The following is a 24,991-nucleotide window of genomic DNA, read 5'->3' on the forward strand; positions in this document are numbered from 1 at the left end:
GCTTGCAATTCTTCTTTAATTGTCAGAGTTTTTCCTTTTTTCAGTATTGTACAAACGAATCTGTTCCGCTAGGTATTCTTTGGTACTCACTCAGCACTGGTAGTGATACTTTTTCTATGTATTTATTTCTCTCGTGATTGTATAGTTGCATGACGTGCACGTATCAAAATTGAGCATGTAGGGTCGTTTTTGAAAATCGAAGCCTTTCTTTCTCACCAACTAATTTATCCAATAATAACAATAAAGTTGGTTAAATCAATATCTTCAATAAAACAATATTTTTTTTTCAGGAGTCAGAATCAGTACTCGTATCAAATGCATTCCCGTTTGAGAGTGATTAAGTAGGGATAAGTTAAGTCAGTTAGCATTTGAGGAAATAATTCATGAAGTTAATGGAGATAAACATTTACAAGAAGGAGGCAAGATGTTGAACTTCACTAGTTGATTAGAAATCTTTAGAAATTACATGGTCTGGAGATTTGATGGAATTTCGCGAGCGATTGTGCACTCCGGCCGAACCGACCTCAATACTTGGCGAAGGTGATGCGAAACTTGCAGGCGATTCGAATATTCGCACAGATGGAGTAACCATGCCGTGTAGGATCTGTGGTGACCATCTACGCATTCCTCCTTCCAGTGTCACAATGTCTTTCACAACGGCTGGAGTTATCTATAATGAATCAAGTCAGCATGGGATACGAATCGAAGACGATCAATATAAGTCATCTTCTTTGGCTTCTAAAAAGGTAAAGAACAAATGTTTTGTGATTGAACAGAAAGGTTATAAAGTTATTAATAGACCTCTTTTACAACACCTATTTATGGCCACAGGATAGCGTTATTTGGACTGGAAGGAAAAAATCCATCAAAGTTTTATAGAACGTACACAGTTTGCTGAGCGCAAAAAGTTTGTTAAGGGTTGTTTTTAAAAGGCAGCAAAATTGCAAAAGTTTGATGTGTTCAGCAAAATCTCGAATATTGACTCAATACGATCGACGGAGAGCCGAAACAAGCGAAATTAATTAGATTAGATGAAAACCGAATCTGGACACTGTCATAAAGGCAGCGTACCACGAAACTGACGATGTTGGGGTCTCTGTGGGCAAAAATAAAGTTAGGAATGTAGACTAGGAGTATGAGCATGGTCTCGCTCAGTTCCCCCTTCTCGTCCTGAAGAACGGGGTGGGAATGGCCTTTGTTCCTATGAATTACGTTAGTACGCGCTACTTGCACGCGCTTTGATCCCCTCAATATATCCAATGGTTTTACTCGAATATCCTGCTAAGGAGACATAACTGATTTCGGATAACTACAACATAATATCCACATTTTTATCAAAGAAAATAACGGGATGAAAATGAGAGATGAGGCGCTCACCTTCTCTTTCTCTTTGAGCGAAGGCGAATCAGTATCCATGAAACAACAGCCTCGTACAAACGTTGAAAGTAGCACCGGTAGAAATACCAGACCATGGAGTAAACCGATTGTTATCGCAAGGAGAACCTAGAAAAAAATACAAATGAATCAAAATAATTGGGGTAGAATGAGAGAGAGAAAGAAAGAAAGAAAGATGAATTAGTTACCGTTTTGAAGAAAGTGACGATCATATAGGCTGGTACGTCAGCTAACACAGCAACAGCAATAATAGTTGACAATGCTCCCTGAATATTTGAGAAAACAATAAATAAATAAATAAACAATAAATAATAAATAAAGTCAAACAATAAGTAAATAAGTAGATGCATATATAATCATCTATGGATTACTTGGCCAAAAGAAGAAAGATAATCATCACATGTGCGGCGCCAGTTGTGGTGCAATTTTCAGCACCTTTACACCACTACTTTACTACTGGGCCATTCCACAAATAATGTGGTAATCTACACCTCCTCTACTATCCAGAAGTAGTATAATCAAACCGTTTTAACTTTAAAATATGCTCTCTTTTATTTTTAATGCACCCTTCTATAGTCGGGTGAAAACGACATGAAGCACGGACAGCTGCGTACATAGGTGCGATAGGAAGGAGCCGGACCTTCCTCAGGTGAAGGGGGTCCAGCTCATGTGGTGCAGCTTAATGCTTAATGGTGAGGATCCCTTCGCCAATCGATCAAAAGTGAAGGGGTCCCTTCGCTAATCGTACAAAAGTGAAGGGGTCCCTTCGGCAAACGTACAAAAATGAAGGGTGTCTCTTCGCCAACCATACAAAAGTGAAAGAGCGCACCGGGTCCGACTATCGCATGTATGGATGCTTAAGCGGCTGCGCTCGAAGCGGTGCGATGGAGACAGCGGTTGGAACCGAAGTGGGACCATAGCGAACTGCAGAGATGGGCGGCTGTAGCGAGGATCCTCACACGATCCCAACCGCTACGCTCCACCGCGCCGCTTCGAGCGCAACCGCTTACGGAATTGTCCCTGCCTACTGTCGTTTTCACCCGACTATACTTCAAATTCTCCACCATATCTCGTCTTCTTCCTTCTCTTAGAAAGTTTTGGCAATTGGAGTTTCTAGTGAATGTTTTAGTATTGTCAATCCTTCGTTTATGTATTATTTCTTATTACCTCATGTATTTCTTTGATAGTTATTTTGAACCTCAGATAGGAAAAAACAAAAAATAAAAAGAAAAAAGGATCCTTGTGCTAATCCGTCTATGTTATAGTCATAGTAAAAAGCCTCTTTTCCAGACCCACCGCTAGACATGTGCTACCGATTCGTTTCCTCTTCTTCCCACATGAAAATTCGATTTGAAGGTAAAATGTAGTTAGGTGGGGGGGGGGGGGGAAGAAGGGGCACTCAGTGGCGTTCTTATTTTTCAAAGTAAATAATTAGATCAATCAGCACCCTACGGCCTAAGGGTTAGTCTTAGAGGATCTATAACATGTAAACTAAAGTTACTAAAGTTAGAACGTCGAGAAATAAGTGCACAACTTCCCTCCCCAACCACATTTTTCCATTTTTCCCCGATTTGATTGATCAGAGTGGAGAATACCGCACCATTGATACTGCGGCTAATAGTGGTGTGTCGTATCATCGGATTACTTGTTTTTTTTTTTAATATTTTTTACCCCCAAACATTATACATTGTCGTATTACCTGACAAAGAGGCCATCCAAGCGCAGAGAGAGCGTCCCTGACTTTGTCTCTTGGAAGAGGTGCTTCCGAAACCACATAACCATATGTGATGTGAGCAGAATGATCGACGGAGAATCCGATCGACATAATAATGGTGATCATAGAGATAGCATCCTGAATGGAAACAATGAAATCAAGTCGATTTTGCTGGAAATAATTTCAATAATAGTTATTCTTACAAGATTCACTCCCCACAGAGTCATATAGCCAACAACTCCGAAATCGATTGAACCGCAAGCTAATGCGACCCAAAAAGCGCACATTGGTTGAGGAATTAGTAGAAAAGCGATGAGTACCATGCATGCAAGAGCGATAATAATGTTTTGTACCTGAATAAATTCGACCGTAGTGACAATGGATCTATTCATAACTATGTATTTGTGCAAAAGAACGTCAAAGAACATACCGTATTCGGTACAATTATTGCAAACTGATCTGTGAACAACCATAACGGCATGAAGGTGGTAACGTTGAATTCAGGCCAACGATCTGCCACCTATACAAACATCAAATATACGTACAAACATTTTACGTAACATCTACTACAGTACTACACTCTTAGCAATGCAAAAAAAGAACCAAATTTTTCCGTTTCAGTCTAGTCACGCAAAACCCAATATTGGTCTTAAAGGCATCACCTCACGAATCTGAGGTGGTACGGATTTCAGGTGGAGTATTCGTATGCGGGATCGTAGATTATGGAGAGGTGGGTGATTCCGTCCATTTCTTCCTAATTGCCGTAAAAAAAGGGTTCGGAAGATGCGGCGCGTGCACAAGGCTGGCGCGCTCAAATCGAACTCGTTGTAGAAATTAGCGCGCCGGATCGCTCGAAGCCGTATTTTCCGGGCCGTTTTTTACGACAATTAGGAAGAAATGAACGGAATCATCCCATCTCTATAATCTACGATCCCGTATACGAATACTCCACCTGAAATCCGTACCACCTCAGATTCGTGGGGTGATGCCTTCAAAGATAGCGCATCGAAAAGTTGACGTAGTGTGGAAACCTGATGGAAAATAATGAAATATAGGGAGTTTGGTGCGCAGATTACGGAAATTAGTGTGGCACCGTTATCAGTTATCCTTAATTTGATTTAAAAAAAACCGAACATTCTGTCTTGGACAGAATTTACTACCTGCTTGCAACCAAAGTCTGACCTTTTTTCTGTTTCGTTTGACCGCATCTTAAAATCTTAATCTCCATAAGCTATATATCTATACACTGCAATGGGAATAAAACATGAACTAAGGGGGAAAAACCAAACAAGTGAAATATCGTTCCCAGGAAATCCCCATCCCCATAGAAAGTACGTATGATGCAGTTTTTTTTAGACATTTTCATGGATAATATCAAAAAAACTAACAAAATTTCGAATTCGAACACGTTCCACTTTTTGGCAGTGAAATGGTCGCTACATAGTGCTATCCATTACAAGTATAAATCATAAAATCACCTCTCTGAACATTAATGTTGCATCAGTTTGCTCTTGAGTGGATGAGAGATCACGCATTCCGATTAAAAAACTGAAAATAAGTTTTCAGAAGCACCAATATATGCATGAAATCATTTAAGGTAGTGTAGTTCACGAATATGAACGTAATCATGTTTAACTCCTCTAATAATCCAGAGAAGAAGCAGTCTTCCCCGGTCTCCATTCATATAATAGTAGACGCGTTGCGGCTTGCTTTCATTTTATAACCCGTAATTAGTTGCATCGTTGGGAGAGGAAGGGTCACACAATGTTGATCCACATGCCTTTCCTAGATTAGTAGGGGGATTGAGCGTGAACATGCTCATTTTCGTGTACCAGGAACCTAGTAATTAGAAAACGTATTTCCGGCATAGTACTGTCTACGAGAATCAGCAAAAAGTGCTTTATTCGATTGATTCAAGTGCAAACACATTTGTTAATGGATTGATTTTTTTTCATTTTATGTGTGCTCTTAAGGACACCACATTACCTTACATCAATATGTATTTATTTTTTCAACGTATGGATTTATTTCCCATCTGTTTGACAATATTCGAACGAAAATGTTCTCGACAACTAGAATTGCAGCAGTAAAAGAGACTGAGGGATTCTTGTGTATCTGGGGTTTTTTTCCGAGTTTTTTTTCTGTAAACGTAATATATTAAAAACGTACCGAAAACTCTTCACAGTAGAGTTACCATAGTTATCTTCACCCCAATACAAATCCTCTGCCCATGGATTGTTATATTTTGACGCTAACCAGTGTCGTAGCATACTGTAGAAAGCGCCGTCGATAATTTTCATGTCCAGATTGTCGCGATAATATCTGCACGATACGAGAATCTTGCTGTAGTATTTCGAAGAAATCCCTTATCACGCTTACGATTCCATTTCATTCATCCAGAACTGAACACCTTCCATTCCGATCGAATGTCGCGTTGTCGCAAAATCGCCTACCATCGCTTTAACGCGTTCGCGAGCGGCTGCACTGCGTAGATCGGGCGCGTTGTTGACGACGACCTGCAACGAGCAACTTGAGCGCAGCAGCTTTACCGAGCGTGGATTGGAAATGTGGATCACCTGCAGGATGGCTCCGTACTTCCAAAAATACTTCTGCAGTAGTTTGTAGTGAGGGATCGCGTAGGAGTCTTCGACGAGCAGATTAACTGGTTCGAGGCCTTCCTAACAATCCATGATATTTTTCAGCGTAGTTTAGAGAAAGTAACTTTGATACAATAGATGGTAATTTTTCTTGCGATTCTCAAATCAATCAATTATGTTGATTTTTTTTTGAAATAAACCCATAGCTAGATCATTCAAACGTTTTCATGTCTGGGTACTTCGGCACACCTCTGTTTACGTCTTCGATTGTTGTGGCTACGATCGATGGGACTCTCAGACTGATGTTTCAACTTTTTTTTTCTGCCGTCTTCAGAGACCTAGATAGAGAATGACTGGAACAATCCTAAGTTTTCCCCATGTTCGACTTTCCTTGAATCTTAACACGATTTTATATGTAGTTTTGATTGATTTTCTTGAGCTACGGCCAAGATAGGTATTGATCTTCTTTATGAACTAACGTTTCGGCGTTACCGTTGTTAGTTAATAAGGAAGATCAATACCAATCTTGGCCACAGCTCAGGAAAATCAATCGAAACTACATATTAAATCCTACGTTTATTCCGTCATCTGCTACGCTACTCTGGATCAGTGAATCGATAATTGTTAAACGTAGTGAAAACGGAAGCTATGGACATTGAAACGAGTCTTACGTAGTGTTCCATCGGATGAGCTGCCGTTGGTAGCGTATACTAAGTAGGCTCAAAACAACATGAAGCACGTACGCAATTGCGTATGCGGCTTCTCTCGAGGCGTTTCGGTGGAGCATAGCGGTTAGGAGCGTGGTGAAACCCTTCCTGGGACCACTCATCGCTGCACTTTGCGACGGTCCCACCTCGGTTCCAACTGCTGCTTCCACCGCACTGAGCGACGAGCGCGTACGCAGATGCATCGCAACTTCACTCGTGATTCATGTCGTTTTGACCTGAGTAAACATTTGTCGCTGCCTAGTACACCAATGAATATGTGTTACTATCTAGGATCACTAGCGACGATGTAACGTTTGATCTACGCACATAACATAACACTACCAATAGTTCCAATGTACATGACTTTCGTTTTCACTACTTTGAACGATTATCGGAACAATGACCCAGGGTACTGTACTGACACATGACGGAATAACCGTGAGATTGTTCCAAAGAACCTCAATTTAGACCTCTGAAGAAGGCTTCTGACAAAAAAGCCGAACGCCTGTCTAATAAAGGTCCCATCTATCAACCTCGTCGGCACAATAATAGAACCCATAGTTGGGGTTAAAATTCATTGCAAGGAGATCTTTGTCCACACGCGAAGAGTCCGAAACCCCCACTTCTTTCATGTTCTACAGAGAAGTTCTACATATTTTTCTTTGAATATAAAGGATTTGAGCTCTATAATTTTTGATTTATGGTATCCATGGTAGTTCCTTAGCGATGAAGTATAAACGCAGCTATTACAAGGAAGGTGTAGAATACCTTAAGTTGAGTAACTCCATAGTAGGCAAAATAGAGGTAGATCAAATACCAGAGCATAGCAATCCCGCGGACGAGTCGATTCATTAGAAGTGGTGCATACCTTAAGAATTAAATCGTTTCTACAGAGAAACATACTGTACCACATATCTACAGTACCAGTCTCGGAAAAACTCAGAGATAGCGGACTCCTTGATGTCATTTCCGCTGAGTGGGTCAGGTTTGGAGCCAAGATTTAAAAAAGCGTTGTGACCATGTGGCAACCTACAACTGGCATAGATAGTTGATGCGGATTTTCCATAATATCCAGGTGAATGAGGAAAGATGAAAAACGCGCCTACCTTCATGTCTGATTCTGTTAGAGCTTGCACACCAAACGCAGTATTTCGTCCATTTTCTTCGACTTTTGTGAACATGGCTAACAGAGCGGCAAAGAAGGTTATCTGAACAGAAAAAGGAACACTTCTCATCAGACTTTACGTATACTTAGAAAGGCAAGTGGGCGAGAAAGACTCCGGAGAATACGGACAACAGAATCTCTTAATTCTCCAAAATAATAGAATAAATAAAAATAAAATTTTAAAGGGTTCTCGCTGAGCATTTGCCAAATTTCGGTCTGATGTGGTCATAAGAAAAAACGTGTTCGTCGGAAAGATGTAGATTTCTGGTGTTATCACTGGCAGAACTTTAAAAACGTAAATAATTTCTTTGCAACAACTGTGATAAAAAAAATGCTTTGGGGAGGTTCAAAGATCAGTAACTTAATCACTTTTATCCACTATTCAAAAATCAAGGATGGACGAACCTGGTTGCTACGAATCCATACAGTCAGTCAACTGATACAGATGACTGTGTACAAATTAGTGGCATCCAAGTTCAGATTAGTCTATCATCGAAGATTAGATCAACTAACTTGTGGTGTAATTGGCCACGCCCCTACTGTGACTCTCGCCAGTTCCAGTTGGCTTGTGGGGATGAGCATTCGTAAAAGGGATCAAAACGTTTTTAGTGTACAAATGCTTGAGTTTTTTTTTTCTTTTTCGAAAAAAAAAACGCAAAACTCAGCACGGTGAAGCGTAGCGGTGAGGATCGAACCGGGACCATCGTAAACAGCAACGATGAGAGGTCTTATTAAAGGCACCACCCCACGAATCTAAGGTGGTACGGATCACAGGTGGAGTATTCGTATACGGGATCGTAGATTATGGAGAGAAGGGTGACTCCGTCCATTTCTTGCTAATTGCCGTAAAAAACGGCCCGGAAGATACGGCTTCGAGCGTTTCGGGGCACTATTTTCTAAAAAAGGAGTTCGATTGGAGCACGTCAGCCTTGTGCACGCGCCGCATCCTCCGGGCCATTTTTCACGGCAATTACGGTAACTGCACCGAGCTTTGAAGCTTCCTATACCAACTCAGCTTGGAGGAAAATGTAGTTGGCGAGGAAGGGGTGGGGAGAAGGGCACCAGTGGCTCTACCTCTACCTTACTTTTTCCTCTTAGTAACTCTAGCTTACATGCTATAAACCCTCTAAGGCTTAGACCTTAGGGTCCCGATTGATTTAGTTCCATTTATATTAGTTATTGATTTAGTTTTAGTTAGTTTAGTGATGTTTTAGTTTTAATTCCAGAAATTAAGGCGCTACTGAGTGCGCCCACTGTGTATTACCCCTCACTCTGTGCTACCAATAACACATTCTAATGTCACAATTATGAAAAGATTTTAAAAATTTAAGCATTTTCCGTGTTTCTGAATAACCGTAAAGCTCTACCGTAAAGTATCATCATGGTGTTAAATCAGTGTGCACAAATACAATTTTGAAAATAAAAGTAGAGAAGAGAATCGTTACCTGATAGATGAACGCGAACCATATAGCTACTCCGGTGTAGACGCAGAAGATATGCACAGCTGGTAATGAGGTTATAGCACCGACTCCGAACGAAAACGCATCTGAAACTCTTCATGAGTGCACATAGATCACTCGGAAATCTTACAGTACCTTACATCCTACAGTATCTTAGTATCTTTCAGTGCGCTTTACATTTGGCTGTCCCATAAGTCCTGGCACTTTTTTTTTAAAAGAAAAATTTGCATGAAAAATAAAATGTTGTGGCAATGCATTTCACCTTATTCAATACAGAATTATGTGCTCTATTAGTTGTTATAAGTGTTTTTTTTTAAATTGCGTTTGAAAGTATTCCGTTTTTTTTGAATGCTAATATACTCTTTTAAGGTTAAGGTTTCTGTTCTTTTAAGGTCATTAAAATGGAATGTCAAGTCGAAAAAAAAGGATATTTTCGGAACTTTTGCTTTTTGCATTCAACCAAGACGTCAAAGCCGCTGCTTGAGAGATTCGTGAAGCATGTAAGGAAGAAGCGACGTCTCCTAGGACGGCTCAAAATTGGTTTAAAGGCACCACCCCACGAATCTGACGTGGTATGGATTTCCGATAGACAAATTCTATACGGGGTCGTAGATTGCGGAATCTGCGGTGGTTCTGTTCATCTCTCCGTAATCGTGGTGAAAAAAATGGCGTGAAAGACTCCGTTTCTCACGACGATTTCAGTTGCAACGTCCCTGCACACGCGCCGCATCCACGTGCGCTGCGGTCGAAAGCCGGTGAGTTCTTCTTGACTGCCTATTCAAGTGAAACCTATGAATAGGTTGCTGAGGGGACCAGAACGCAAACATAGAGTAGCGTTCTAACGTTTCTCGTAGGAACTAAAGTAAAGCGGTTCCCACGCCGTTTTTTTAAGGACGATCAGGGAGAGGCGAGCGGAACCACCCCTGGTCCCGCGATCACAACTGCATCTCCAGCTCTTGCCGTGGGTTCTCTCACCACGTCAGATTCGTGGTATCCCGGCTTTAAGCAATTGATGATTGCTGCGGGCGACAAGGTGATTTCTACCGTTGAGGCATTCAACAACTTGTTGATCGTTGAGAAGAAATTGTAAACAACAACAACAACAACAACAACAACAACGGAGAAATCATTATTGATTAGTTTGTTGGTCATTTCTTGTTTATTTTTAGGGGAACCTAAACTTCGAAAAACACCAAAACTTATGGGCCGACGCTATGATTAGCGTAGAAGTCCACGCACCAGTAGTTGCCGTTATCAAAATGGATACTGCTGCATCCGCCATGCATTCGGCCATTCGTTCCGAAGCCGGGAGCGATCTTGAGGTTCGACGAATCGCAGCCACCATCAGGAACATGTTATCGGTGCCAACAGCTGGAATAAATTCCATTAACACATGCACATTTCCCTACATGCTCACTTTTTTTTGCATTTTTATTATATGCAACCAATTTATTGCATTGTATAGGCCAACACTCGTTCTAAAACCTCAACGATTACGAATATCAGTAAAACCCGTTGGCGAATCCCAAGTGGATTGATACGCCGGTGACTTTATCGTTTTTATATGCAACTAGATTCGTCATTTGTACTCACCCTTTCACTAAACTTCTAAATAAGGAATCTTAAGGAGTAAAGTCAAGGAGGAAAATCCGTACCTACTACCAGAAATGGCATCACAGCTACTATTTCGCTGTATTGCATTCCGAACAACATAAGCATACCCACAGATGTTATGATTCCCATTCCTGCATTGACAACTCCTGAAAAAAAGAAAGATTTTTCCTCCAAGTGGTTAATGCTTCCTAATATTATGAATAGACTATAGATATTCTTGGGCTGAGAAATGAGTGAAGAGCTTTCTTTTTCAAAGAAACAAGTGCACTTCGAAAAAAATGTATTTTCGAGATGTTCCATGTCATTTGATAGGAAATTTCTCACTCTAAAGCAGCAGTCAAGATTTGTTGGTTGTATTGATTCCTGTTTTTTTTTTTTTTTAAGAATTCTATTGATTCTTGTTTTTTACGACACTGAAACTGAGCATTCTTGACTACTTTTTTCTATTTTTTTAAATTTTTTCATAGTTTTTTTTTTACGGAACTTTCTGCGTTTATATATGTACATATGCTCTTTTTATATATTTCATATATATTCTTTTTTTTTTTTGCAATTGGTTGAATCCGCTTGTGAGGTTTATAGTGTGCAAGGAGAGAGCATCTAATGAAGTACAAAAACTTCGTTAATTTCATGATACGCTTCCTTTAGGTATTTAGAAAAAAAAAGATCAATAAAATTGAGGAGTCGGGATATTAAGGTCCTGTAGAGCGAGAAATTCTCTACCGAAAAATATGCACCACTTTGTTAACGCATTTTATGTGAACTTTTTACATCACAGGGAAAAAAAGCGCTCGCGACTCATTCCCTAACCCTAACCCTAAGTTCTTAGAGTGCAAAGCGGTGAAACTGTGCAAAAGCAGTTTTTGAAAGTGGCTCTTGTGAAAAAAATGTGGAAAACGTCCACGTGTGAATGTGGATGGTTGCAAGCTCTTTGAAATTTCTATTCTTTTGGACTAATCCATTGATTTCTCCCATAATGACTCTAATTTATGTTTACTTACTAAAAATTGGAGAGAATTAAGTAAAGCAAAAGGTCTTAAAGGTTAGTTGAAGTTCTTCTAATCACCTTCTGCTTTTTCAACACCGTCTTCAACGATTAGAAGGCAGTTAATCATTCACTGTAGAGCATGAACGCTACCACGCCTAATTCCTCCTAATTATCCAGGAAAACGGCGTGAGAAATAGCTTGTTGTTACACCGCTTCCACCTACGATGCAACTCGTTACGCACTAGAACGAAAGCTATTTCGTAGCAGGTCTGCGTATCGAGTTCTGCTCCATGTCTACGATTAGGAGCCGTACTGCTTTTTCTCAAGTCAAAAATAACCATTTTGGCTACGTGGCCTCAAAGTACTGACCTAAAATTGCCAGGATTGGTTTGCTCAAGACCCAATCGATATAGTAGGTCCCATCAACGAACGCAATCGAGCACATCATGGAGAAGAGAACCAACAGTGTGATAGCAACGATGAATCGAGGTACTAAAAAGAAATGAGTGTATAAAAATTTAAAATCGATTATGCCCAAACCAATCAATAGATGCCTTACGCAATGATTCGGCGTTCCGCTTGAGCTCATCGGCTAACGTTTGTGAGTGAAAATAAGTGATTTTTATGTAAGGATCTTCCGGATAAGCAGCAAGATGTTTTCCAAGTTCCTGCAAAGGTACTGAATAACATTTTTTTCTGGATCATTGATGAAGAATAAGTAGTGCACGCACCTTTTCCCATAGAGCTGAGATATAACTGGTTTCACTTGGGAAAAATTTCAAATGGTAAAGAAGTAACCAGGCTCGGGCACCGGCCAGGATGTTCGTGCCGTTCTCAGTTTTCATCAGTGAAACTCCTCCCAAACCTCCTCCAAGATATCCGCCTCTGAAAAGCAGAGAACCTGGCTGAGCACAACTTCCAAAACGTCGCTTTAGAGGCATCACCCCACGAATCTGAGGTGGTGCAGATTTCAGGTGGAGTATTCCTATAAGGGACAGCAGATTATGGAGAGGAAGGTGAATCCGTCCATTTCTCCCTAATTGCGGTAAAAAACGGTCCGGAAGATGTGGCGCCGCACAGGGCTGGCGCGCTCCAATCGAACTCGTCGTAGAAAATAGTGCGCCAGAATGCCCGAAGCCATATATTCCGGGCCGTTTTTTACGGCAATTAGGAAGAAATGGACGGAACCACCCCCTCTCCATAATCTGCTATCCGTTGTAGGAATACTCCACCTGAAATCTGCACCACCTCAGATTCGTGGGGTGATGCCTTTAAGGTTATGAGAAATTTTTTGGAAATATTTCTATGTGTACGATTACAAAATAATTGAAGAATGTAGACCTACTCTGTTCCAAAACGAAAATATGGAAAAGTGATGTTAAATCCATGGTTATAGAGATCGGACAGAACGTGAACATGTTTGTTAGCAGGGCATCCGCTTCCTAGAGACAAAGACCTCAGAGTAAACAAACAAATAAACAAAATGCACTTAGATCAGCGTTTCAATATTACCTTTGTATTGAAGACAAAGATCATGATAGGTGTAGTAGCGATGTTTGAACAGCACTCGCACCCTAAAACAATGGAAAAATAAAGAAAAAGAAGAAAATGTGGAAAAAAATTCTCATTTGACCTTCTCGAAAAGATATCCCTATAAAATCCCATTGGATAATTTCTCCCAAAGCATACTCTCTTTGAAATGGAAAATACAGTTGAAAAATTTAGGAATAAACACAAATAAAAAACGAATACAAAATGAAATAAATAAATAAATAAATAAGGGGAAAATACGATAAAACGACGTTGTTGTAAATGATGATGTTGTAAATGATGTAAAATGTTTGTTATGTTTGCAAGTGCGCTAATCAGTGGTCTCTCGTAAATTAGAAATAAAAAATAAACAAGTTACAAATTAAGCGCTTTTTGCACTACTTCTTTGCAGTCCAGGAAAATCTAAGTTCATAAATCCCGCCTATTCAAATCGATTGATATCCATACTTAATGTAATGGGACAAAATAAAGTGAATTACAAAGAAAAAAGGAAAAAAAACTTTTGTTCTTTATCCCTAGCCTACTGTGATTACTGTAGTACATTTCTAGTCAACACCTTATTTATCGTCTTCTAACAATCTTTTGGTGGTTTTTCGTGATTAAGATCTCAATCAGTACATGGACATTCAGTTTCTAAATTAAGAATCCAGTATTCAAACAGAACCTCTTCTGAATATAGCGATCAAGTCTGAAGACTGCTTCAGCGTACTGATGCTCAAGGATGTTGCCACCGTCACGGGCCAAAGCTGTCACCTGTAAGAGAAAATTAAAAATTCAAAACGGAAATGAATTCCAACAAAAACGTCTGAGTTGTGCAAAGAAAATATTTGTCAAAGAATATAATTCCTCCCATCATCATTCGATCAAGGCAAAGGTTGAATAAAGGATAAAATGGATAAAATGTCTGGCGTTAATCGATCCGCTTTGGGTGCGCACCCACGTTCACTTCGACTCAGAATCGTTTGAGGTTCACGAACGTGTAACTGGCCTGTACAATGACTTGTGGGGGCTAGCCGATGGGTCAAATCAGAGTTTTTATCCCCACACCACTCTGGTACCAAGTTATCGACCTCGGAAGGATGAAAGGCTTAGTGAGCTCTGGGGCGGATTCGAACCTCCGATCGATCGTGCAGGCAGCGGAACCTCTAACCGCTACTTTATACCCGCCCTCTTAAAAATTAATCAACTAAGGATTTTAAAAATATAGATAAAAATTATGTTGAGTCCTAAATAACTCGTTTTGTTTTTCTTACACTTCTCTAGGTGGTGGGAAACAAATGATTTTCGTGTTGAGCTTCTCTGCTAACTCTTTCCCTTTGTTTGTTTGTTTGTTTGTTTGTTTGACGTGGATTTTTTCCTAATATTGACTTCAAAATATCGTTATCGAAGTCTGAAAGGCGGTTGGTTCGCCTTTCCAGGTCAAATCTCCAGAACGGAATTTAACAAACTAATTTCTAACCAATCGATCGGTGATCACTCCTTTACCATACACACTGCATATTTTTTGAAGCTCTGACCGCAACACTATTACCTTCTTTAAATTCCCAAAACATCAAATGGCTCAAGTTGTATTTTTTGATTCTCCATTTCCAAGATGAATAAAAAAAATCAAGCGTAACGTTCACAACGCTAGACTTTTGTCTAAAAACTAAGCGAAGTTCTGGCTGCGTAGCGGTGACAAAAATCCATTCTTTCCATTCCACCAATAGGTAGCATGAAATTGAGCGGAAATTATTTATGATCCAACCTAATTTTTAATTTAAAAAAACTTCTTCGGTTTCGGAAACATTCGGATTTCCCAGTGTTCTATGTAGTATAGGGCCTCTAAGACGTCAAAGAACGATCACGATTGTCAGGATTATTGACTTTGTACAGGTCAGTTACCAGACTGTAGCCCAAGCAGGTCAGTTACTCGACTTTAGCCTAGAGAGGTCCATTACTAGAGTTTACTATTACTAGTCTAGTAAGTCCCTTGGGCTAGAGTCTAGTAATGGACCTCTCTAGGCTAGAGCCAATCAATCACCTTGGCTAAAACATAGCCACTGTCTGCATAATTTCTAGTAAACGTGAAAGTGAAAAGGGCATCTACGAAGATTCCACAGATTCTGAGGAAAGATAATTAGTCTCATGCATAGGAAACAGAAACGAGAATCCATCCCCTACCTGTACTTCACGATTTTGAGTAACAGCTCTTCCAGCAATGTAGTTGTTCTCTGTTAATGGCCATTTCTCATGAATTGAATTTCTTTCAATTTTACTTCGAGCACCAACTGGTGTGAACAAATAAACCGCGTCCGTAATTTGTTCTACGTGGAGAAATCCTACAATGTCAGATTGGCAGAAATTTCCGGGGGGAAAAAATGTGCAAATCCCCTGAGAGAATGGAAATCTTACCTGTGGCCATTGCTAATGTGAAAAGTACGGGGAATATTACAAAAGGAAGCGGATTGTTAGCAAGGTAACGGCCGTATTTGCTAAAGAATCGAGCGATATGTCGCTCGATGAAGTCGAATCGCATTTTTAGCGACGGCCTAAACGAACGAATTTTCTGGAATATGTATTCGAACGAAACAAAGCAAGGAAAATTACAAGGAAAATCACTTTTTTTTTGTGAAATTCTGAGTACATAAACTAAACAAACAACACAAAAGAGTTCTAAAAATAATAAAATGTTTGCAGAAATAAAACTGCGATTTACTTCAAAGTCAGAGGTCTTTTTTTCGTGGGAAAAGAAAAAAACTGTAGATCCAAATAACTGTGTTCATTTAAGAAATAGATACGGATAGATGGAGAGATACATGGCCACATACTTCGTCTTTATACTTTTATCCCAAAAAAAAAATAAAATAAACACAGAATTCTTTTCTTCAACTCCCAAAAATCGAATACTTCATCATGATCTTATTTATTTTTAAGTTTATTTTTAGTATTATTATTATATTATACTATATTATATTATTTTTTAGTAGTTTATTTTTTTCAAAAGTTTTGTGAGGAATATGAGAATTATCTGCTGGATCCTCACAGATTTTTCATGGATTTTGATAAAGAACAGCAGATTTTGGGAAAATTTTGATAAAAAGAAAAGAAGAGGAGCGTTCACGCTACAAAAACAAACATAAACAATTGTATCTGAGCAGTAGAATAGGAAAACAAGAACGTCTAAAAGAATATTTTCCAAAAATACGTGTTGTTACTTTAAAAAAAATTAATTGATATGTAATCAAAATACATCAATGGTCCTAATAGGGCTGGCGACAGAGCACAGGCGGCCAAACAACCACTCGAGGCATATCAAGATTATCGGAGATCAAAGGAACAGTAGGTCAATCCAGATGGTTCCAAACTAGTTGTAGTTTGTATAAAATAGAAATAATAAAAATTAATACACTAATAGAGAATAACTTGTAAAATACTAATAGAAATAAGCTGTATAATGATACATTAAATAAAGTATCTCCTAAAAATTTAAGGCCAGTGGAATTTCTTGGAAGAGTGCAAAATAAGAGAGACATGTTAAAGTTCCCTAAATAATAAGTTCAAAAGGGAGAGAAGTTTACTCACGTAACTCTATGGATTCTTTTAAAGGAACTCACGAAAAAAAAGCAACCATTGTTTCTCGAGATGAGGAGAAGCACTCTCCTTACAAAAAAAAAATCCAGAAGTTCGCCTGTGGTTGTTGATTTTTTCTCCTTTGAAGATCAACGATGCATGTGAATTTATTTTTAGTTTGTTTCTTCCTGGCTTTTGGTATCCAGCCAGCATTGACCAATGCGACATAAGCATAGGATTAATATATTTAGTATTTAGATGAATTCTAGTATAAATAACAACAACAACGAATAAACAAATAAAATGGCAATACCAACTAGACTGGGATTAATGATTCGAAGAACAGGTCATAACAGCAGAAACAATGGACAATGACCCCCATACCTCCATGGACGTCGGCTGCAGAGGTTTCGATCAATAATAGTTATTCATAGTTAAGTAATTAATTGTTATTATTGCTGTTACTATGTTATTATTGTTTGTTGTAGTTGTTAATAATTTTCTGCTTTTTTTTAGCTAAATAATTGTTGTTATTGTTTGTTGTAATGGTTACCAATTAATTGTTAATTAATTAATTTATTAATTGTTTATAATTGTGATTCGTCGAAGATGAATGGATTAAAATAAGATTAATAAGAACTAACAAACGAAAATGAAGAGAAAGAAGACGAAGAAAAAATTGCCAAACAAAAGTGAGAAATCAATATTTTTTTTTAGTTAAATCAATAAACAAAACAATAACCATAGCTAGCTGTGAATTGATTATTTCTTCCTCGTTCCTTCTATGTACTGAGGATGAATGTGGTGTAAGGAAAGGTCTGATGGAGTGAACAAGCGATTAAAACATTTTGGAAACTTTCCACTGTCAGCTTAGTTTTTTACTCGAAAGTAATCTGTGGGTCGTATAGTGAATTGTGAAGTAAATTGTGTAAACTGGAGTCGCCACGTTCACTTCAATTCAGAATCGTTGGAGGTTCACGAACTTGTAACTGGCCTATACAATGATTTGCGTGGACACAAATAATGCGGTAATCCACACCTTCTCTATTTTTCAGAAACAACATAATTAAACCTTTTAAACTTTAAAATATACTCTCTTTTATTTTAACGCTCCCTCCTACTTCGAATTCTCTACTATGTTTCGCCTTCTTGATTTAGTAATTTTTAGTGAACGTTTTAGTCTAGTACCAATACGGACCCCGAAGGGATGATGTGCTTGGTGAGCACTAGGGCGTATTCGAACCACCGAGCGATCGTGCAGGCAGTGGAACCTCTCACCGACTGCGCTACTCTCGCCTGTTTTGGCGAATACTTGGCGCTATTTTGCTCCTTTCTCACCGGTAGAACGGTTTTTGAATAGATCTTCAAGAGGAGAAAAATCTGATGACTTTTAAGATGATCTGAATTTTTCATTTTATAACAAGTTAACGGGAAGTGATGGTTGCCGATGGTGCAGCACCGTCGATCACCGTTGGTTCCTTTTTCGAAGTTCATGGATAGTATTGTAGTTCACTGCCTAGAAGGACTATAGGCGTTAATCATGCTTGTGAGTCCATGAATTTCCACGGATTCTCAGTCAATATTTGGATAGAATTTCCTTACTTACTACTGTGTGACAATGGATTTAAAGCGGCTCATGTTCCGAATAAAAAATATCCACTTGAGGAATAATGAAGACCGCGATCTTTTATGGAAGTGCGGCCGCTGAGGATGATATCCTGTGAACTGGAATCGTTTACCTCGTAACTGCAAGAACGGGTTTTTTATGGTGTCTGCAGCGATTATATAGTTGTGCGTTAGCGTAATTCAAAGTCTTTCTCACGGATCCGAGAGCAGCAAAAGTGCACAGTAGATCATTTGGGAAAATTTTTCGTGGTACTTTTTTCTCAGGGAATTGAGGAAATCTAACATTTTTCTGATATTCGCGTTCGGCAGCACATGGTTAGTAAGGTAAGATGCATGTCTAATGCATTTGTGTTGAAACACAAGCTATAGATCGTAAACGTATCCGGAAATTAATCAAATTTTCGAATTTAAATCCCTGTTAATTAATTACTGAGCTAAAAATCCTCAATTTGGGGTTCCAAGCATGCTGGTAAACAGCGATTACTTCCCACATATACAAGTTTCTTTCAAAGGCGCATGAATGGAATAAAGTTTTATTAGTTAGTTTTATTTAATTATGCTTAGTTTATTTTTTAATCATTCTATTTTTATTTATTTATATTTTTTTTTTTACGGTTTTGCTTTAGTTCTCCTTTCCTGTAGGAGAAGAAAATTTTTGGTTTCCATATATGATTTCCGGCCGTGTTACTTGTTTGAGATTTATTATCGAACAATTTTTTTGCCATTTTTCAAAATATCTGAGTCATACATTTTCGAATTCTTCCTATCAAATGCTCTTCTTAAAGTTTTTTTTTTATTAAATTCTAGATTAATCGTTCAAGAACTAAAAATTATAAATTGTCAATTTGTAACGAGAAAACACTTGACGCTTTCTTGTACAATTTAAACCTAAAACCCAAAAACTAAAAACTGCAGAAACATCCTGAAAACAATTCAAAAAAGCAGATTTTTACAGCAAAAGTATGCCTACACTGGATAAATGTCTATTTTTTACCCATTGGATGCGTTGATTCACGATGATCATTGCAGAATAACTGAAGAATTTATTTATCTAGCTGGTTAATTGTAACTTTTTTTTACTGCCGATACAATGAGTTTTGTTTTTTTTTCTGGATAGAAAGTGCGAGCAGGAATTAAAAAGCAGAGAAATTCCAAAACTTCCAGTTTTCTCCGGAGTTTCAGGAAAAGTTAGTAAGCGATAACATATTGTATACGGTATTGAGTAATCACTATGAGTAAAAATAATAATAATATCCTAAATATTCGCAAGGTGTTCCTCCCCAACAAAGAGGATGGGGTCCATGAACCATGAAAATATGTAACACGGTTCGAAATTTTCATGCTGTTTATGAACATTTTTGAGAATAGTGCCTGAGTTACTGTGGTTTGATTTTTTTGATTTGGACAAGAAGAACATGAAAAGTTCACAATTTTTTTCTTGGAATAAAATAATCCGTAGATAAATAAAAAATAATAAAAAAAAATAACGAATAAAATAATTCGTGGATAAAACTAGGTTCACCAACCAAAGACCGAAGTCTCCTTTAAGGAGACGCTATGGTTTGACGAAATTGACGGAAACGAACTTATTCCATATTAACTAATTCACAACCAGAGCAACTTCGAATGGTGCAAGACATTAAAATCCCTACGGATAGTGAAAACGGGTGGAGGATCATGTCAAGATGACTCCGAGATTGAGAGGACAAAACAGGCTCGCGATCGAACACTCCACGAATCACGAGGGTAATACGGGAAGATTTTAAATCCATAAAGAAATGGAACTTCTGGATTTTTGGACCTTTTCCGGAGATAGAAGGAAATGTGAACTCCTACAGATGGGCCGGTGCGGTGAAAACAATCAGGTCAGTATAGGGTTTAGGGAATTAAGTAAGTTCCTCGCAATCATCAATGCGATGGAGTTCGAACAATCGAATTAGTCAATCCAAAGATCTTATTCTTCCAAGTAAATCCCATCTGTAAGGGAATTCCTAGTTTTTTTTAATAGATTCTTTGAAAAAAAGACTGGACGAGGGACTTGGTATTACTACTAATCGAATTTGTAGGGGAAAAAAATAAAAGAATGAGAAAAGAGGTATTTATAGCCTATCTGAGATGTGTTCAAAGATCAATGAGCAACCATATGTGGAGAAGAGCAAGGATGTGTTCTGTTGTGGATGAGTAGAGCGATTATCGGAATAGATATATGGCTGAGGGCAAGGACATGTCACGGTAAATCTCCTACTACATGTGATCAAACAAAAATAAAAGAGATCAGGTGAGAAACATCCTGAGGAGGATTAAATGTATGGATGGAAATCTACTATGGATGTAGGACGTCAAATGGAAGCAGCGATGGCGATCATCCGTCCGTCCGAACAGGTTCTAAAAGTGCGAAAGCTTCGTCTGTGGTAGTGACCATTTCTATCTGTGGTCATCCACGCGTTGAATGAAACGATGACTCAGCCGTATGTACAGTAGTAGACGAGCTACGAGTATTCAGTGAGTATGTACAGAATTGACCGTGTAGGTACTACTATCCTGAAATAATGAGGAATGCTCATCTATTTCGTACAATTTAAAAATTATCGAAAAGTATGGTTTTTATTGCTGTTAAATTGATAGCTTTGTGTAAAAGGCAGACTGGCAATGTTACTGGAACTGTCCTCAACAGAAGAAGCAATGAATGGACTTCTTCCGACTTGTGGACAAATTACAAATATTATTTAGGTGGAATATTCGTATACGGGATCGTAGATTAAAGAGAGGAGGTGATTCCGTCCGTTTCTTCCTAATTCCCGTAAAAAACAGCCCGGAAGATACGGCTTCGAGCGTTCCGGCGCACTATTTTCTACAACGGGTTCGATTGGAGCGCGCCAGTCTTGTGCGGCGCCGCATCTTCCGGGCCGTTTTTTACGTCCGTTAGGAAGAAATGGACGGAATCACCTACCTCTCCATAATCTACGATCCCGTATACGAATACTCCACCTGAAATCGGTACCACCTCAGATTCGTGGAGTGATGCCTTTAACTCTCTAAACAACTAATTCTCGTGCACTACTTCGTTTGAGCAGAACCAAAATTGTTATTCACATTAATTCTGGCTAACGTTTCGGCATTATCGCCTTCTTCAGAGCCTGGAAAATTAAGGACACGTGTAATCTATCCCATCAAACGCTTCGTCATACCACAAGATATGACAAAGGGAGGAAGAATATCTTGTGGTGTGTGAAGACGTTTCGGAGGATATGTTACATGTGCCTTTGATTTTCTAGGCTCTGTGTACGGTGATGACGTTGAAACGTTAGCCAGAATAAAGGTGAATAACAATCCTGGTTCACCTCAAACAAAGTAGTGCAACTGTACTAATTTTTTATAATAATAGTAATAATAATAATAATAATAATAACAACAATAATAATAATAATTATTATTATTAATTTATTTACTAATAATTTTTATGGAGGTGGAAAGGCCACTTTCTTTTAAAAACAGAGAGTGGCCGTTCCGCACACTAGAATTGCAGAATAAGCCTGAAAAATGGAAAGAACAGCAAAATAATAATTATTTTGTGGCGGTGAGAAGGAATTGAGAGAACAGGTTGATTAGAAATGATTCATCAAGTTTTGATGCCTTAAAGCTTCAAATATCTGATGGGCCTTATTTCTACCAATAACCAATAGAAAGAGCATAGTTTAAAGCTTTATTTATGATATTGCAAGTTCCAATGACTCACCAATTGGGAGGGTGATAAAAATTTGCAAAATGGCAACGAATCAACAGAAACTATTATGTGTCCTGAATTATGGGAAGGCAGAATCCATCACCACCGTGCAGTGTGCATTCCAAAGACAGCCCAACACACAATCATCAACCCACCAAAGGATTCTGCGATGGTATCCACAGTTTAGAGGCATCACCCTACGAATCTGGAGTGGTACGGATTTCCGGTGGAGTATTCCTATATACGGCGTCGTAGATTATGGGGAGGAAGGTGATTCCGTTCATTTCTTCCTGGTTGCCGTAGAAAACGGGCCGGAAGATACGGCTTCGAGCGTTCCGGCGCACTATTTTCTACAACCAGTTCGATTGGAGCGCGCCAGCCTTGTGCACGCGCCGCATCTTCTGGGCCGTTTTTTACGGCAATTAGGAAGAAATGGACGGAACCACACCCCTCTCCATAACCTACTATCCCGTATAAGAATACTCCACCTGAAATCCGCAGCACCTCAGATTCGTGGTATGCTGCCCTTAAACAAGGAAACAAGCTGCCTCGATAGAGGAAAAAGCTCTGGGCGACCATCTGTCTCGGAGGGCCCTTCCTCTTAAGGTGACCCCAAGTTCTTCCCGACCTCACAGTTAGTGATTTTTCTTTGAGGATACGTGAAAAGCAATGTGTGCTACCACTTTTCCCCACAAAATTGGCTGAACTCTAGGATCACATCACTGCTGCGCTGGTGAAGATTAACAGGAACGTGCTTGAAGGTGTTTGGGCTGAATGGATGTGTATCCTGAAACGAGAGGAGAGCACATAGAATATTTCTTATGAAGTTTCGGAAACTTGAAAATATGTTCTTTCATACAATGTATCAATCACTATTTTTGTGTAAAAGGATAAAAAAGTGTCTGGCGTAAATTAATCCGCTTGGGATGCGTCACCACGTTCACTTCAATTCAGAATCGTTTGAGGTTTACGAGCGCTTGCGGGAGTAGCTGACGGGTCAAGTCAGTGTTTTCATCCTCCCAGACAAGACTGGTACCAATCTATCGACCCAGGGGGGATGAAAGGCTTAGTGAGCACTAGGGCGGATTCGAACCTCCGATCGATCGTACAGGAAGCGGAACCTCTACACCGCTACACTACACTCACCGCTTTTGTGTAAAATTTTGTGGAATGAATTCGGGTGCGTGTAAAGAGGGTCCCGGCGGAATTTTCAGCATGCCCCGATCATGCCTCGTCAGAGCAATTAGCGATGGTGTGTGTCCTAAAGAGATTCACTTTCGTTAGCACCTAAATAACTGACTCTGCTCATCTACCGCTAATCATACGCTGCATCAACGGCTAGGATATAATTCACTATATACTAAATTGTCTTTGAGAATCAGACACATTCACTGCAATTTTGTGACGTGAGGTGATCTCAATTTTGTAATCGTACCAGAAGCAAAAGAAATCCTCACGTGAAATTTGAGATAAGGATCGTACCTGATAGCTTCAAATTACGTGCATAAAAATTTTCTTTGAAACGTAATGTTCCAGCTCTTAAAAGTAACGGTAATGAGAATTATCGTTATCCTGTAACTCCCAAGTTTTTTTTAGCTTAATTTATTCCTGAACTTCTGCATCTCTGACTTCTTGAACTTACAGGAAAAAAGAGTTCAAATTTGGTAAGGTTTCTAGACTTTCTGAAGGAGATAAAGGCAAACTCATTTCCTTTCTTTATTAGAACACCATACAAATCCCATATACTTCTTTCTAACACTATTATTTTTTAATTTTTTTTTAATTTTTAAAAAAAAACACAACTCTTTTTTTTTTTTTTTTTGTAACTGAGTTTTCTGCGTCTCTGTGGCTAGAAGAACATCTAATACGGTTGTCTGCGTCTTCATGAACGACTGGAGCGTGACCTCTTTGAGGTATGCTCGCGTATCCGCCGGCATATCCACTAGGTACGCTATGTCTCGGAGGCATTCGCGGAGAATCCGCCGGGACCCTCTTTACCGTTCCCCAATGAATTCATTCAAAACCAGATGAATCATTTGTAATCTTCTGTATGTATGTATGTAATGTACAACAACGAGGCAGAGTATACGAGTATATTTGATAGCTACTTTCCTGGGGCGGCCATGCTTACAGCGAACGCAGTGAAGCGTATAATTATGCGTCTTGATCACGCACGAACTATAGTCGAATAAAAACGACATGAAGCTCAATGGGGCTCCCAAAGCGGCCGCACTCGAAGCGTCGCGGTGGAGCTAACGGTTGGGATCGTGGTGGGATCATTGGGAGCTGCAGCGATGAGTGGTGCTAGCAAGGCTCTCCCGTTGATCCGAACCGTTGTGCACCGTACCGCTTCGAGCGCAACCTCTTACGCAACTGCAACGAGCTTCATATCCTTTTGAACCGGCTTCAACTTGTACAGTTGTATGGTGACAGTCACCCGAAAAATCCTAATAGGTGTTTTCGTTCGCTGCAACGAAAAAACTGACAATCAAATAGATCACACACTCATAACTGAGTGAGTATGAAATCCTTGTAACAACTCTTCATTTCACCACGCGCTGAACTGCCGGACATTTCCATCGTATGTCTGCGTACACCATACGTCGAAATCCATTTCAAGTGAGATTTCAAATGTGCGAAAGTTTTTCGACCTTCCTTGAATCTTGGCATAAAGATTGCAACTTGTCGATAGTCAAATTTAAGCAACACCCAAGATTGTTAACAAACTTTATTACGGCTAACGTTTCGGCGACAACGCCTATCGACGAGATTTCAAATTTTCCAGGATATGGAACGGCTACGAATGGGTGGTGGATCTCCTCCTGTAGATTGAAGGATTTGGCCGAGTTACATTCAAGTACATCACACCTCGACGAACATGAATGTGCATCAGGTGAT

General features: G+C 39.3%; 2 protein-coding genes across 3 annotated transcripts; one reads left to right on the forward strand and one right to left on the reverse strand.

Annotated features, from left to right (window-relative positions):
- Positions 1-445: 445 nt before the first annotated feature.
- Positions 446-24,061, reverse strand: RB195_007325 (uncharacterized protein; the record flags this gene model as incomplete). 2 transcript variants are annotated; one of them, XM_064180882.1, is made up of 29 exons in its annotated part: positions 446-670; positions 1,378-1,503; positions 1,584-1,661; positions 3,095-3,247; positions 3,313-3,462; positions 3,540-3,629; positions 4,588-4,657; positions 5,279-5,431; positions 5,489-5,625; positions 5,686-5,787; positions 7,182-7,281; positions 7,338-7,385; positions 7,432-7,442; positions 7,520-7,621; positions 9,024-9,124; positions 10,278-10,409; positions 10,694-10,798; positions 12,010-12,132; positions 12,200-12,308; positions 12,372-12,525; positions 12,986-13,082; positions 13,153-13,214; positions 13,856-13,944; positions 15,355-15,512; positions 15,586-15,722; positions 15,793-15,822; positions 21,431-21,506; positions 21,558-21,710; positions 23,962-24,061. In XM_064180882.1, the coding sequence occupies 29 exons, from the start codon at positions 24,059-24,061 to the stop codon at positions 446-448; spliced, it is 3,171 nt and encodes a 1,056-aa protein (XP_064037716.1). The 2 variants fall into 2 exon arrangements, with proteins under 2 accessions (XP_064037716.1, XP_064037717.1); XM_064180881.1 differs by lacking the exons at positions 15,793-15,822; positions 21,431-21,506; positions 21,558-21,710; positions 23,962-24,061 and having other exon boundaries at positions 15,586-15,709.
- On the forward strand, positions 483-836 carry RB195_007326 (uncharacterized protein; the record flags this gene model as incomplete). Its single annotated transcript, XM_064180883.1, has 1 exon — positions 483-836. One exon carries the CDS (start codon positions 483-485, stop codon positions 834-836), a length of 354 nt encoding a protein of 117 aa, XP_064037718.1.
- Positions 24,062-24,991: the final 930 nt, after the last annotated feature.

Source organism: Necator americanus, chromosome I, assembly GCF_031761385.1.
Source record: "Necator americanus strain Aroian chromosome I, whole genome shotgun sequence".
Classification (NCBI taxonomy): Eukaryota; Metazoa; Nematoda; class Chromadorea; order Rhabditida; family Ancylostomatidae; genus Necator; species Necator americanus.